The 16,754-nt window shown below is 40.7% G+C and overlaps 1 protein-coding gene across 1 annotated transcript in view; it reads left to right on the forward strand.

The window, feature by feature from the left end:
- Positions 1–16,754, forward strand: part of si:dkey-215k6.1 (transmembrane protein 132D) — a 406,733-nt gene that overhangs the window by 313,892 nt on the left and 76,087 nt on the right. The window contains exon 6 of the mRNA XM_050051540.1: positions 11,609–11,752. Coding sequence (XP_049907497.1) covers positions 11,609–11,752 — 144 coding nt within the window. The remainder of the gene's footprint in view (positions 1–11,608; positions 11,753–16,754) is intronic.

The raw sequence follows: 16,754 nt of genomic DNA on the forward strand, positions 1-16,754 counted from the left end.
GCCATTCTTGTGTCAAGACATAAATGAGGGTTCTCAGGAATCATAAAACTTCTCTCTTCCTGTCCTCTCCCTCATCCTTGAACTCTACTATGCTTTTATTTCCTCTCACAAAGCCTGTCTTGAAGTCTTCATCTCGTCTTTTCTTGTCTGTCTTTTCCATATTTAATATTTTCTTCCCCGTCACATGTTTTGTATGGCAACAATGGTTGTAGCTGGTTAAAAGATTTACAGTGTCACACATCTAACACAGGAAATGGAAAGCAGCAACCCTCACGATTGACTTCAGTGCAATTGATTCCTGAACTAATGCAATGCATCCTGCCCTACATGTGTGTATGCACTATACATGTGCCCACAGGTAAATGCCAACAGTGATTACACAACGACACAAAGTCAAGGTTTGGATGAAATTTCCTGTCTGTAACTGGAGGGCATCTGTCGCTTCCTGCTGTAAAAGCCAGTTACTTCATTAAGAATTTTCTCAATTAGCTAATTGGTTTAATTTGTCAATAAATTAAGCGACTTTAATGTACTTTTATGTCAATATGTGGCTTTGTTTCAGCAGAATGTTAGCATGTTTGTGTTGGTGTATGTGTGTGTGTGAGTGTGTGTCAGCATGCCAATGACAGGCGTGGAATATAGCCAAAGGGACAGGACTGATTTATTGATTTCTTTTAATTCAACACAGTGTGCCCTGTGGGTATACAACACACACATATACAGCAAGTAACTGTGTAGAAAAAATAGTATGTCTTAACAAACTGTTAAATACCCATTTTTTAGCCTCCTATATATGGGTAAAGAGGGGCTTGCCACACCTACTACAAGGTTCAAATCCATTATCAGCTCATTAAATTGTGGCATATCCAACGCTGTTAAACAGCCACAGACTCATTAGGTTTAGTTGCAGAAACTAAGTGGATAGGTTTAGAAAATGATATCATGGTGCACCAGTTAAAACAACCATCTCTGGTTGAACAAATTCTATGCTGACTTTTGGTTTCACAAGTGACACAAACCCCGTTCTCCTTGGTGAAAACCCTGTGTTTGTTTGACCCATCTATCACACAGCCCTCCCTCCCAATGTGGACTTTACTGCTCTTTATACAACTTCTTATCCAACTTCCTTTGTTTCTGTCATAATTATTATGGTCATAAGAGATCACCTCCTTACAATACATGTAGGCTAAACAACCATTTAGTGGCCTGATAATGGCCTTCTGAACCAAAAACGTGGGTGTGGCTTATTATGTGCCTTCAAACCCATATCTATGACGCTTATAATCACTGATAACAGCCATTTACACTATCCCCATCATTGTCAGAATTTTCCGTCATTTATAACGCTTCCTCGCCATTGACGAGATATTCCGACAATCCCTGTTTTCACAGTTATAAGATTGGGGGCGCTGTTAGACATCTTGTGAAATAGAACAGCACTGCCATGTTCAAAAACAAATAAAGAAGATCTGAAGAAACTGGAAGAAGATGCTGTTTACAGAAATGTAGCAGTTTGGTAACTGCACGAAAATGCCAGCACCGATGGAAGAGTTTAAGGTCGCACAAGCCATGTTGACGAACTCAGCCTCTGACAGTTCTTGTTTTGATCAACATTCTGAATCTGATTTGGATGAAGAAGCAAACAAGTTTGATGGGACGAAACGTGATCAACAGTACTGACACTGAATGTGACAGCGTCTTCTGCCAAACCTCAGACTTTTTTTTTTTTTTTTAAATGTATGTATTTTTATTTATACAATTCAAATTGACATAAGGAAATGAGAAAAAAATGAAAATGTTGAATTGATTTTATACTTAAAAATTACTGCAATTTCTCAGCTTTTTGTCCAAAATATTGTTTTTTTAAATGATAATAAAAAATAAATAAATAATAAAATAACATACTAAAAATAATTTTCAACAAAATTAATAATAATTTTAATGAAAAGCACAAATTCAAATGTTGATAAAAAGGGATGGAATAAGATAGAATAAAATGGTTTTTTGTGTGTGTTTTAAAACAGAGGGTCTGTTCTTTAGTTTCATTATATACTGTTTACATATTCATAGAACAAATGATTCTGTGGGTCTTGAAAGATTATTAAATATGAGCAGGCGGTGGCTGGCAACAATAATAATAATAATACTCTGGCGGGTAAAGTGTTTAATGACCTTATGACAGTCAAACCAGCTGCCCTTTGACTCCCTTTAATTTAAACTATTTAATAACTTTATAATGTACCTTATAATATAATTTATAATAACTAAATATAAATAGAAATCATTCGGGTGTACAGTGCATTTACCTCTTTGTAAGAAGGGCTATAGGGCATGATTGTCTCTGTTGTCTATTCCTCTCAAATCACACAATTTAGAGATTTTACTTCATAAGAGCAGCAGAAGACGCCGCCCACGGCCACAGTGTTTGTGTCATCAGACTGTGGTGAAAAGGTCACAATGAGAGCAAAGGGAGACTGAGCGTCGTATATGTTCCGAGCAATTTCCCCCAAATGAGAAACTTGACAATTTAAGGAATGAACAGGAAAGCAGATTGGGCAGATATGTTTTTCTGTGTGTATGTCTGTGTGCATTTACCGGAAACACAGTCATAGATTCGATGGCACTTTGATTCCTCTGTGTGTGTAGGTGTGTGTGAGAGCACAAGAAAGAGAGAGGGAGAGACAGACAGAGGAAGAGAGAAAAAGAGAGTGATAGACTGACAGAGAAGGAGGGAGAGACAGAAAGAGAACTGCTTACATACTCTTATTGTAAGTCACAGTTGGAATTGAATTTGTACAGAAGAGCAAAAAGCTCCAGTTTTTTCACTGTGTCAACTGTTTTACAACATTGTGTGTGCACGTGTGCGTGACATTGTGTGTCTGTGTGTGTGTGTGTGTGTGTGTGTGTGCGCCTGTGATGGGTGGTCTTGCTCTAGTTGCTTCACTTTAAATCGCGCACACTTTACGGCGTGCACACAGACACACACGTGCATACATGCATGGATAAGCTTCACTGAGGACAGAGGCTGTTTCCTAGACTTCACTTCTCTCTGCAGCATGCACACACAAACGTATTTGTCGGTGCATACCGGATGCATATGTGCACGCACACACACATCTATTCTCTTTATTTCTCCTTCTTTCATCCCACGTCTCTGACTCACTCGTGCACATGCTGGCACACATGCACACACGTACACAAATGCACAGGTGCAGGAACCTACATGAACTCAGATTCATTCATACATAGAAATACTTAACACACAAGACCTCACCGCCCCTACACACACACACACACACACACACACCTCCTCTGAGCTTATCTCAGTGCAGTGTGGAGCAGCTTTTGAAGGCAGTAGGGAGCCAGTTGTTGACGAGCCACTTAATAATTCCCTTGGACAGGCATGAAATTCTTTCCTTTTCTCTCTCTGTCTCTCTTTCTGTCTCCTTTGCTCTCGCTCTAATATTCTTCCTCCCGCTGTGTTTTTATCTGTTTTTTTCCCCACTTTTTCTATTTTTCTAATTTTCTGCTTTTTTCACTCCACTCCTCTCTCTGTCTCATCTCTGTTCCTCTCTTTTTGTCTCCTGCTCTATGTGATTCATCTTTGCATGTGCTAGTAAACTCAAATTGTTATTAACATTAAGGTTAATAAGGGACTTGCAGTGACAGTCTGCTTGTTGAGTACAAGCTCAGTAGGACCCAGGCAGAACTTCTGAACTTGTGTTTAGAACCTGTTCGTATTAGATGATCGTGACAGGTTACAGTTAGGAGAGAATTCAGTCGAACATAGTTCCATGATTTGGTTTAAGTCCTCTCCTCTCTGTGTGCTCACACTGACACTGTGACGCCCTCTGCATCACCTACCTTCTCTCTCCTCAGGGAGTCACTTCAATTATGGTTAAACATGAATATAATTCAATTACATTTCCACCCCTATTAGAGATGCCACGAGATGCAAAACCAGCTAGTGTTCAACTCAGATTAGCTGACGCCTGCTGACCCATGCAAATACACTACCAATGTCTTTTTAACCTGTATCCCTCTGGACGGGGTGGTAAAGCCCAGTCACACCAAAGTTACACAGCAAAATACATCCATGATGTAGGGACTATACTCGCAGGGCTGGTTGGTAAACTACCATAGCTCATGAGCTAACTGCTAACATGCTAGCCATAAGGGAACATGCTAGCACCATGGATGTGTAAAGAGAACAGGATATAGCATTGTGGCGGAGCTGGGGATGAGCGAGTACACCATTTGCTGGGTCCATATCTGTTTAACCATCAAAATTATGTATCCGTATCTGAATTCAGAAACCAGATATTGATATTGGGTGACACAGTGTTGCAGTGGTTAGCACTGTTGCAATTGGTTTCCATGCGGAGTTTGCATGTTCTCCCTGTGTCAGCATGGGTGTTCTCAGGGTACTCCATGTTCTCCCTGTGTCAGCATGGGTGTTCTCAGGGTACTCCAGCTTCCTCCCACAGTCCAAAGACATGCAGGTTAATTGGTGACTCTAAATTGCCCGTAGGTGTGAATGTGAGCATAAATGGTTGTCTGTCTCTATGTGTCAGCCCTGTGATAGTGACCTGTCCAGGGTGTACCCCGCCTATTGGCCACAGTCCACTGGGATAGGCTTCAGCCCCCACATGACCCCCAACAGGATAAGCGATTATGGAAAATTAATGAATTAATATTGATGTGGCTTGATCAGAAGTAGCTATATTCATTATGAACAATCTCAGGATTGAGCTTCAGATTTTTGATCACAGCAATTAATATTTTGTCCTACCATGAGTAAGAATATTGACACATTCTACTCAGGTGATACTCGTATTCATACAAAGGACACTATCTGTGCCGAAAACTTGTTTCATCCGAGGACTCACCTGAATCCCTTCGGCGGAGCCCCGAAAAAAGATGCTCAGTGGTGCATGAAGCCAAAAAACTTTGACTTCCTGAGTATAAATTACCTGAATCTTCTGCATGGTGGGGCCTGTAGAGCAATCAACCTTTTCAGTTTCACCCACCAAGTGGCTAACTCTTTGTATAGCCTTCTGCTAACTTAAATAGGGACAAGATGAACTGAAGGTGCAGCTCTTCTAGACTTTTTATCGGAGTGAATGGATCATACCTCCATAGTGAGAGGAGTCATTTTTCAGGGGACATTACAATCAGAAGAAATCTAGGGTTTGAATATGTCTTTTTCCACAGTTGAAGTTTATGGGAAGAGCGTTCTTGGGCCCATAGCATCATTTGATGGACTAGGTAGATGTCATCCCAGAGTTTGGCCACTACGACAACTGGCTTCAAAGCCCGGTGCTGTTCCTGGGGGCTTGGCTAGCACTAGTCACTCACAATATATCTCTGAGCTTCTTACTCTTTGTTCGTGTTTGCTAGTGTTATGAATTACCTGCATGCTCACCAGTTGTCTCCTTTAAACTCCAACACAAACAAGGTGGTTCTTACTTTTATTATATTCTGTGCTTTTGTGTTTCAGCCGCAGTAACAGATACCTTACAACACACACCACCTCTGCCTTTAGACCCTCGAATCAGATAAAGAAAAGCTCCACACAACAACACACAACATAAAAAATCTAATGGCCACTTCCCTGCAAATTTAAATTCACTTAAACCTTAAGGGTTTTTACAGGAGACCGCTATTAAATATAAGAATATCCAATAACTCTCTTTATTTATTTCTTCAAATATATATGTTTTCTTGTTGTCATTGACCTACGGTGTAGATAACACAGATCTAAAGATGATGTTATCTGTGGCACTACTATAGGCTGCTGCCCTGGGGATACACACACACACATAAACATACACTTTAACATGCACGTATAGGCTACATACTAACACAAACACATCCACTCTTCCTCTTTGATTTTTATCCCTCCATCTGCTCTCCTCTCCTCGAGGCACAAGAAGAAGAATCTTCCCGTTAATTCGTCATTTTGTTTTCTCTGCACGTCTACTTTCTTTGTGCCCTTCATCTTCCTCTCCTGCGCTCCCTCTTTCATCTTTTCCATGCTTTTAATCCTGTTTGTCCCCACTTCTCCTCCTCCTCCTCTTCCTCCTTCCCCTCACCTGTTTCTCACCTTCAACCTGCAGAACTCTGTCCTGCCATGGTATATATCTACAGTATCTATTTCTGATTTCAGGCAAGGCTGAGCAGAGTGTAAGAAGGAGAAAGGAAAAATAAGACAATTACAGATTAAGAAAGTGTCTTTGTGTGTGTGTGTGTGTGTGTGTGTGTGTGTGTGTGTGTGTGAGAGAGAGAGAGAGAGCTCTCATTAAGTAAAGGTCAGTGAGTGGTGTGTGGCAGAGAGGGATAGGGCATTCGGCACTGATCACATGCGCTTAAACCTTTGAGTGTGTGTGTGAGGTCCTATCCTTTTAGGTTAATTTGTGTTATTTGTGTTCATATGCATCTTTGTGTAGACTTTTACATACAGCATGTGTAACTGTGTCTGTGACATGACATTATGTCATATCATGGTTTTGAGTTTTCACGTCTGCCCCACATTTTCTTGTGAGGATCCTTGCTGACATCCTGCATCATCCTGTGTCCTCCCCGTTACTGTAGCAACGTGAAAATGTAATTTCACATCACAGATACACACTGCATTTATTTGACAGATAAACTTAGTAGTTGTTTTTTTAGATTAAGATATTATATTTAAAAAAGAACGTAAGGGAAACTTGTAAACTACAAAGCACTGTTAAAGATGAACCCAGTGGCTTCAAGTCTTTTTTGGCTAATAGAAAGAGTGTTTTCTCGGGGCATCTTGCCTGGTTCCACATGTTTATTAACTGAAGTAGGTTTATGAAAGAAGAAGCTTTTAAAAAAACGACAGTATTCTCTGATTTCAGATCATCAACAGCTGTCTGCACTGAGCACATCTGCAGTCTCACTGTCTTGCTTGACCACGTGCTCACTGTGCACACATTTTGCTGCTCTTATAACACTAGTCCATACCCATTGGTAGCTTTGTCACCTTCTACCTATGCCAATCCTCAATGCCTATGTGCAGTTTCACATAGATTGACCACGTCAGTGAGTAGAAAAACGTGGAACAGACAGAATGACTGACTGACAGAATGACACACTGACAGTTTCCGTGATTATGTACAGCATACCATACCATGACTTAGTCATACCAAAAATTTGAAAAAAAATAACAACATTGGGCCACAGGGGGAGCCACAGCGATTGGTCGCATTTCAGCCATTTTAAAGCATTTTTCTGTTGTTATAGCGCCACCCAGTTGCCAATTAGAGTTAAATTTCTCCAGTCACCTTGAGGCGTCCTGTTCTACATATCTACCAAGTTTAGTAGAAATCGATATAGCGGTTAGGCCTAGATAAGAAATTAGCTCTCTAGCGCTCCCATTTTGTTTGATGGGGTCAATAATGGAGGGGTCCCCTCAGATTATGTGTGGTCATATGCCTACAAAGTTGCGTGGTGATCGGTGAAACCCTTGAGATGTTATACACCTTTATGTGATGAGCCACGCCCTCCGCAATATTCATTGCCTTATAGAAGCTCAGTTTTAGTAAGTTTTCCAACTTTTGCCAAGAGGGAACTTTAGATATTGGTCCCTAGATTATGTTCACCCAGTTTCATGCAGATCGGTCAAACTTCCTAGGAAGAGATCGATTTGAAGTGTTTTTCAAAAAATTCAAAATGGCGGAAAATCTATATAACCGGAAGTTATGGGTTCTTGAGGCAAATTTGTTCCTCATGAGGAGAGGCATCTCTGTGCAAAGTTTCATGTCTCTACGACATACGGGGCATGAGATATGCCCATTCAAAGTTTGCAATTTCAATCGGTTGCTATAGCGCCCCCCTTTGGCCAATTGATGTAATATTGCTTCATTCACATCCTCCCATGACCCTCTACCACTGTGCCAAATTTCACATGGATTGACCAAGTCAGTGAGGAGAAAAACGTGGAACAGACACACACACAGACAGTTTTCGTCATTATATAGTAAGATATGCATCAAACTGTATTGACACCCTCCAAATAAAGCACTGGAATGCTGCATGTCTGAAACACAGGAACACATTTATACAGAAAATACTGTGGCACCAAAGGTTGGGATGTTTTAGAGCTTAGACATAAGCTATATTTCACACATCTATTTCTAAACAGGTGCGTAGGAGAGGAAAACTTGTAGAAAAAACTCCCACACACTGCCTAATTTGCAAAAATAATGATTTTAATGCTGCAAATTTCGGTGACTAGCCGTACCTGATGAAAGTCTAGTCACTGAAACATTGCAGCATTGAAATCATTATGTTTTCTAGCTTCCCCTAAATTTCTCCAGATGAGGCTTTCAGGGTTGAACTTTGCAGGAAAAGTAAAAATAACTTGATTAGGTTCATTTTGTCTACTCAGTTAAATAGTGTAGAGGTTTTTTCTTTTTTCAGACAACAAGATTAGGTGATGTTGCTTTACCTTGACATGTTTCAACTGTCAACGTCAGTCTTCTTCAAAAGCGCCATCTGACGTGCGTGTCTTTATCAGCTGATCAGAAAGCAACAAATTTAAACGTTGGATCAAGAAGGCCATAGAGATCAGGAAGCAGGCCAGGGACACCATCAACCGGGATGAGGGGGCTTTCATGCTGTCTCACACCTGGGACTCTCTCCTCCAGCGACCATCAGGCAGCGGGGGCCCTGGCAATCTGACAGATCTGAAAGGCCGGTCAGGCCTTCAAGGAAACACCAGCTGATAAAGACACATCACGACGCATGTCAGATGACGCTTCTGAAGAAGACTGAAGTTGACAGCTGAAAAGGAAAGGATTGGGAATGCACAACTTTTACTTGTAATTAAGTATTTTGGACTTTTGCTTAAGTAAAGGATCCAAATACTGCCGGTTAAAAAGTGCAGCCTATTCGCAAGATCTACAAATTTTCCCCACAAAGACAGACATACAGGAACACACACATTCCCGTACACCCAAGGTGCAGAACATTTTGGATTGAAACCATTTCAATGCAAACTGTGTCTGGAGACACACAGTGAACGATGGACAATGCAGTGCATTTATTTTGCATTTCTTCTTCATCTTCTCTGCTGGCATCCTGTATGCTCAGCTGAATCCCACTAGAGTCAAAAAGCAGAGACACGCAAACACACTTCCCATCCAGAAACAGTGGGCCCAGCGAAACACCCCGTAATCAGGCTTGTGTGTGTGTTGGTGGTGATAAATGCCCCCTTGGAAACTCAATGCCAAATAATCAAGATTGACGCTGGCACACTGCGCTCTGAGGTGTGTGAGTGTGTGTATGTGCCGGTTTGTTTGTGCTATTTTTGTTCGAAGGATCTAATCAAATGTAATCATGCTGATTACATTAATCGTGAGGTTTATAATCACACACCCCCCCCCCCCACTCTCCTTCCTTTAAAACTCTCCCCTGGTCTCTGTTACTTGTTTATTCCTGTCTCTCCTCCTGCGTCTTTCACCGTCTTCAGTCACGTCTTCCCTCTCATGCACATCAGGTGGAGATATGCTGGAGCTCACAAACCAGCACGAGGGCTAAATTTTATGTTTATGACATGTTAACTGCATGTTGTCTAAAAAGGAACAACAAAAAGTGAACTTTGTCTCGAACATAAAGTGGGAATAGGCAAAAAGAGTTAGAAACAGAGTTAGGAAACACAAAATAATTTCACCAGAATATAAGAGATTAAATGAAAAATGCCTTTTTAACCCTTTTACATCACATATTTGGTCATATTGTTCACCTATCTAACAACATATGCCAAAAAATAAAAAAGTACATTTCTTCGTACCCATATATCAAAATCCATCCATCAATCAATCTGCAACTTTTAGCCATCCAGAGCTCAGTTTAATTTAACTAGCTGGCAACAGCGTGCTTCTTCAGGGTGTCTTCTTTTCCCTTAAATACTGTGGTTACGGCCTGCTGGCTAGGATGCATTCACTTTCAGGAAAGTGGTATCTGTGACAGCTCCAGAGTATGTGCATTATGCGCATCTTAAGGTATTTTTGGGAGATATATAGATGAGGAAAGGTTGTGTTAGGGGAGTGCATGTTTATTTTGTAACACTGGGTGGTACTCGGACTGTAAATAAACTGGGTTTATTCCTTATTTATTTAATAGCGTGGTAAATAGACTGCAGATAGCTGTATAGTCGTAAATAAATTTAAAATAATTTTAAATAATATATGCATAAAAGAAGAAATGTAAGAAGGGGGTAGGGACAAATAAGTTTTACTTTTACCTACTCCTGTTATCTTTGTCTTGTTTATTTTTCATTATGTTTTTTTTTTTATATTCTTATTTTGGTTCGGAATAAAGTCATCCATTCAAGGCACATTCCAGTAGACTGCTTCAGCAAATAACAATGGGCTTCATTTGTCTTTCTCTGACGGCTGCTACTATCCCATCTTGACCTCACTGTTACGACACGCCCACTTTTCAATGACAAAATCAAATTCCTGCCAAGGTTATGTCTCACCTGCCTATCTTGTTTCACTCAGAAATACCTCAAGATACTGACGCTAGATACTCTTGAAATGCTGTTTCATCTGGACTTGAAATAATTCTGGACATTTTTGAAATTAAATTGTTAAAACTAAAATAATGGAAATGGTGTATCTCAATTCCCTTTGCTTCTTTTATCCCTGTATACAGCAACCACTACCTGGTGGTTTAAAAGTGTTAATAGTTACTTTCCATTTCTGGCTGTAGTATACCATAAAACCTCAATTAGTAGCCCAGGCTATTATTTGCTTAAATCACTTAAATCAACAGGCCTACATTTGGGACAGGCCATTCATTTCACATAAATCTGTTGCTCAGCAAAGATGGGAGTTACAATCAAATTTTTTTATTTCAACCAGTATGGATATTACATGTGTAAAAAAATAGGCTTCAGATAACATATTAATTATGAATCATTTATTTGATCTAGCTCGAACAGACAGAGAAAGAGAGAGTTACCCAGCATACCGACACAACACCACTTTATCCTGTTAAAATAATACTCACAACTTGGATTCATTCTTTATGAAAAACCCTTTTGATTCTTTAAGTCTGTGGACCCTTACAGACTAAAGGGATATGAGTAACTGAGGTAGCCAGCGACGCAGTTTTATACATCAGAACTTCTATTAAAAAGAAAAAATGAACTGCCTGGCTATTAGACCAGGCGTCTAATTGAGACTGGCATTTATTTGTCAATGTGTGGCTACACAAGGCTTGTAAAAGGGACTGGGCGATTAACTGGGACGAGGCATTTAATTGAAGTTTTATGGTAATAGCACAGTGTAGTGTAATAACTGCATTCTATGTAATATAGTGCCACCAGGAAGAAACTCAGGTTTAAAGATTTTTTTGGGGGCTTTTTGCCTTTAATGTACAGGACAGAGTGAAATGGGGTGAGAGAGAGAGCGGGGGTGACATCCAGCAAATGGTTACAAGCCGGAGTCGAACCTGCGACCGCTGCAGCGAGGCATCGCCTCTGTACATGGGGCTCCGGCACTATCCACTACGCTACCGACGCCCCAATAATGTCTTTGTCTTTTAACTCTTTCTTTCTCTTTCCTTCTCTCTGTAGGACACAGAGGTTGTGAACACAGCCATCCTCACAGGGCGGCGTGTCGCAGTGCCCATCAAGCTGGTCACCGTGGAAACAGACGGGCAGGTGAGGGAGGTGGACGACTCGGTCACCTGCAGCTCGACGGACGTGGACGTGGTCAAGGTAGGTGTCCAAAACGCATACAGAGAGATATGTATGTTTGGATTATGAATAAATTTGGCTCATATTCTTACCAATACACACACACACACACACACACACACACACACACAGCTGCTGTTAATGATGTCACACGACTAACTTGTATGATATAAAACTGGACCACACATGCACAATGTAAGATGATCCAACATCTGATGCCCACTATTAATAACTTCACAGGTGTTTTTTAACTTGATAAATGATGTACTTCAATCTGAAATGATTTCTGTTGGTCTGCGTTGCTGCCTGCAGTGCATTCTGGGGGAAGTCAGTAAAGTAAACCAGTTGATATTTTGCTTTGAACATGTGCCAAAGTGAAAAATGGGCTCAGGCAATCCACAAAATGTCTTAAGTCATGGTCTGCCAGGTAAGTGAAATATGGATTAAGAAATCATTTTCTCAAGAGTTTGAAAAATACAAATACCGTTTAAAGAACAGGCAGGAAATCACAATAATGTGAAGAGGTAAACTTGGGGGTATTTTACACAGCAAGGGACCCATCTTGGATCATCACAGTAATCTAAAATCTTGGAGGATTTGCGTTGTTCTCTAATTCACTTTGTGCAACAGAGCATAATGAGACACTTATCACAGTGTGCAGGCATTTTTTAATCTCACTTTCTGTTTACTGAATGTCACATGAAAGTCTCCTACAGTATGTGGAGAACTCTGCATTTATTTGCCATAAAAACAACACATTTGTTTGTTTTATGGAGGTTATTTACATTTGGTTCAGTTTTTTTTCCTAAATTAAAGCAGATGCAAATGCCATGAAAACGTGCAAAAATGTCAAACAGATGGGGCCGACAGAGAAATACCATAGTTTACTGTGTGATAAGTGAACTACACCAGAGTTTGGTAGAAACTGTCTTTGCATCTTCCAGACATTATGAAAAATGGTCTGGTAGCAGGTTGTATACAAAAATATTTATGAAGGCCTTCTTGTTCAGCTGATTAAAATTGCCCTGTGGAGTTTTCTTGTAAACAAAGTTTCTGTTTACATTCAGTGTTATTCACCCAAACACATTCTGTATACCCCCGAGGCCTAACAAATACATTGAATATGTTTCCTTCGATTTATTTATTTATTTAAACCTGCACAGTTTACATCCATATTTATTAGTCAACGGTTTTCTTCTTTCCGGACTTTACATTGATGTGTAGAACAGTGGAATATTGCAGAGCTATTGGCAGGAATATATAACCTAATATTCATGCTTTTGTGCATGCGTCTGCGCACTCACCCGTATTCATGAGAACAAATGCTGTCATACAGCCCATTCTCAGCTGGGTCAGTGACTGTCAGTATCTGATAGCGACACACAAAGCATGCTGTTACCTTATACATACCAGGCTTTTAAATAACTCGCAATGTGCTGCAGTGATGTAGTATAAAGAGTGAGAAAGTGTGAGTAAGGCAGGAAGGAGGGGTGCCAGATAGGTCCAACACATGACAGGGCCCCGCGTGAAACGCTAAGTATGTTTTTAACAATGTTGTTTAGGGTGCTGTCAGACCTAGAGTTGTCTTGCTTTGGTCCAAATCAGGGACTGATTTTCTTACAAAGTTTCATTATTGCCTGGATTTGGTTCGTGTTCTCACGGCAGCATTTACAAGCGGACCAGATCAAATGCCTTGCACAAGAAAGCTGCTCTTGATTGGTCAGAATTTCCATGTGGGAAAAATCCAGGAAGTAAACAAAGCGTTGAAGAAGAGTACACTTGTAAGATAAATGCGACACTTTCTAATGTCACAATGGAGGGACAACTACGCAGGTTGATTTTAGCGCTGCTCATCGTGGACTATATTGCTGTCATTGTTCATTCAACCATACAGTTTGAAAACGAGGCGCGACTCCAACTAGAAACAATGTTTTGACTGTTTAACCCAAATCCAACTAGAAACAATGTTTTGACTGTTTAACCCAAACAATGCGTAATGCGACTGTAGTTGGTTCGGATCACGTTCTCACCACAAATGAACTGCACCAGAGTTTGTTTGTGACCAGACCGAGACCACCTCTTCAAGGAGGTCTCGTTCCGGCTGTTGTGGTGCGCACCTCAGTGTGATTGCTGTCTTCACACCTGCCCAAACGAACCGCACTTAGGGGGCAAACAAAGTTGAGTTTGATTGAACCGAACCAAACAGGACAGGTGTGAAAGCACCCTTAGTTACAGTCCTGTGAAATGTCACATACGTCACGTCATAACATAACATAAAAAAACGTAACTCAAACCGCAGTCTTTTCTCCAAATCTTGCCCAGTTCTCTTGTTACACAAACCTAGAGTAGGTTTCGTGATGAAACCCATGTTTCCCATGAATATAGAAGTTTATTTTAAAGAGACACCACACATGCAATGTGCAGAAATTGCCACTCCATCTCTGCGCATCCAAAACTGATGCTAGAGGGGTATCTAGAGCATCATAGTTTGAAGCTTGGAGCCACTGACCAAGCTGCCATTTTTGATGAGATGAAAGTGAGAACAGCTCCTAACAATAGTCCTCCAGAGTGTTATCAGATGTCAGTAACTCCTCAGATTACCATTAACTCCCTATATAGCTCTCTAAAGGTGGAAGGTATGTGTTCCATCCCTAACTTCAGGAGCATGTGTAGTCACATTGTTAATATGAAGATGGTTGCAATAGCTGTATTTAGTTAACGTGGTAAAAATTGTCTAAAAATTGTTTAGTGAAACACTGGATAATGGATATGGTTTTTATCCAAGCAAGGTTGAAGATGCTGTGTGCATAAAAACCCAATTCCTATTACTATTGTGCTTTTCTTTTTGACTCTGTAATCATTCCTTACTGTTAGCTTAGTCCCTTCTACAAGGAGGTCAGAGGTCAGGGTCAGCTAGAGCAGCTACAATTGAACTGGCATGGATCCATTGTCTCTGAAGGACGGAACAGCTTTGAGTTTAAACCTGAAAGAAGGACAATCTCAAACGCTCCGCCACCAAAACTAACACAACTGCTGTACTAATTAATAAAACAGAAATACCTTTAAAAAAATACTTTTACAGAAACAAGCCGATGCCAGGGACTGAAGATTGATTCCTCTTGTGCTACGTCTCCCCTGTGCCCTCAGGACCGGAGTGAAACGCACCCTTGCTGTGACAGTTTCAATATGAAGCCAATTTCCTGGTACAAGCCGACAGGAGTGGTGCTGTTTAAGTACGATCAATAACAACACTGTGAAAATGGAAGGAACTCATTCAGATAGATGTAATGTTAGTGCTCCGTGTGTGTGTGTGTATGTGTGTGTGTGTGTGTGTAAGAAAGGGTTGCTTGCTTGTGTGTGCATTTTTGTGTTTAGCTGGGTGTTATTATATCCTTGTGAGTATATATGTTTATAAAGTGTTCAAAGGGGACAATTCACCTCAAAATTATAATTACATGTTTTTCCACTTTCCTGTGGTGCTATTTGTCAGTCTAGATTTTTGGTGTGAGTTGCAGAATGTAGGAGGAATCGGCAGTAGAGATGTCTGCCTTCCCTTAAATACGATGGAACTAGATGACACTCAGCTTGTGGTGCTCATTTAAAAACTCATTTAAAAACTACATTTAAAAACTTTGCAGCAATGTGGCTTTCCAGAAATGATGACCACGTTACTCAAGATAATCCACAGACCTTGTTGTGAACATTTAAAAGTAGGAGCTATTTCTTTCTACGCAATTAATACACCAACCATATCACCGCGCACAGGGAAGCGTGCATCTACTGCTAGCTCACCTAGCACCACTGAGCTAGCTAACGTAACAGCTCAGCCGAGGAGGATGCCATTAATATTTACATCTAGCACTCTCACGAACATTAGCTTCTCGTCCATGAGTAGATGCATGCTTCCTTCTGCATGGGGATGCGGTTGGCAGGTGTAGTTCTGTAGAAAAGAAAACAGTTCCTACATGAAACTGCTCACAGCAAGGTCTGTGGATTATCTTGAGGATAGAGACATTGCTGATGAGATGTTTTGCACTACAAACCGAGTTCCATTCTATTGGAGAGAAGGCGGACATCTAGCGCGCGTCCGTCAAGGTCATGGCGTGATGGCAAGCCAAGACGAGAGTCCTGAGTCGAGTTTTTTTTTTCAGGGGGGAAGTAACTAAAAAAGTTACTTTTCTCAGTAACGCATTATGGTATATTTTGGTTCAAGTAACTGAGTTACTTTTTAATGAAGTAACTAGTAACGGTAACTAGTTACTGTTTTTCAGTAACTAGCACAACACTGCCAACAGGACAGCACAATGTCTATGTTACAGCTCAGAGTCAGACTGATTCCAGTACTTAATAGGATAACCAGTCATTTCTATGACTGTACTTCAGACTCTTCACAAAGTGAAGTCATACATCTTTGGGATAAGTGCTTCAATTTCAGTCAAGCTGAAACATGTTTAGGTCATGCATCTTTGCCCCATTTCTTACCTCCTTGATCAAACTCTTGCCTTTCCAAGCAATGCAGCCACAGTGCATTTATACAAGTACTTCTTTACAGGGAATTCAGGTACAGTTAGACATAAATTGCTGTCCTACCTTACTTAAGTCTCAGCATCCACCTTGCAGTATATTCCTGAGGTTTGGACCCAGGTTTCAGGTTGAAGACCCCCTAAATTACTTGCATGGTGTATCACTGATATGCACCCACTGGCCACTTTATTAGGTACACCTGTTCAACTGCTTATCAGTGCAAATGGCTATTCAGCCAATCATGTGGAAGCAACTCAGTGCATTTAGGCATGTAGACATGGTCAAGATGACCTGCTGAAGTTCAAGCCGAGCATCAGTACACAACATGAAAGCATGGATCCATCCTGCCTTGTATCAACAGTTCAGGCTGGTGGTAGTGGTGTAATGGTGTGGGGGATATTCTCTTGGCACACTTTGGGCCCCTTAGTACCAACTGAGCATGGTTTAAACACCACAGCCTACCTGAGTATTGTTGCTGACCGTGTCCATCTCTTTATGA

Source organism: Epinephelus moara, chromosome 8, assembly GCF_006386435.1.
Source record: "Epinephelus moara isolate mb chromosome 8, YSFRI_EMoa_1.0, whole genome shotgun sequence".
Taxonomy (NCBI): domain Eukaryota; kingdom Metazoa; phylum Chordata; class Actinopteri; order Perciformes; family Serranidae; genus Epinephelus; species Epinephelus moara.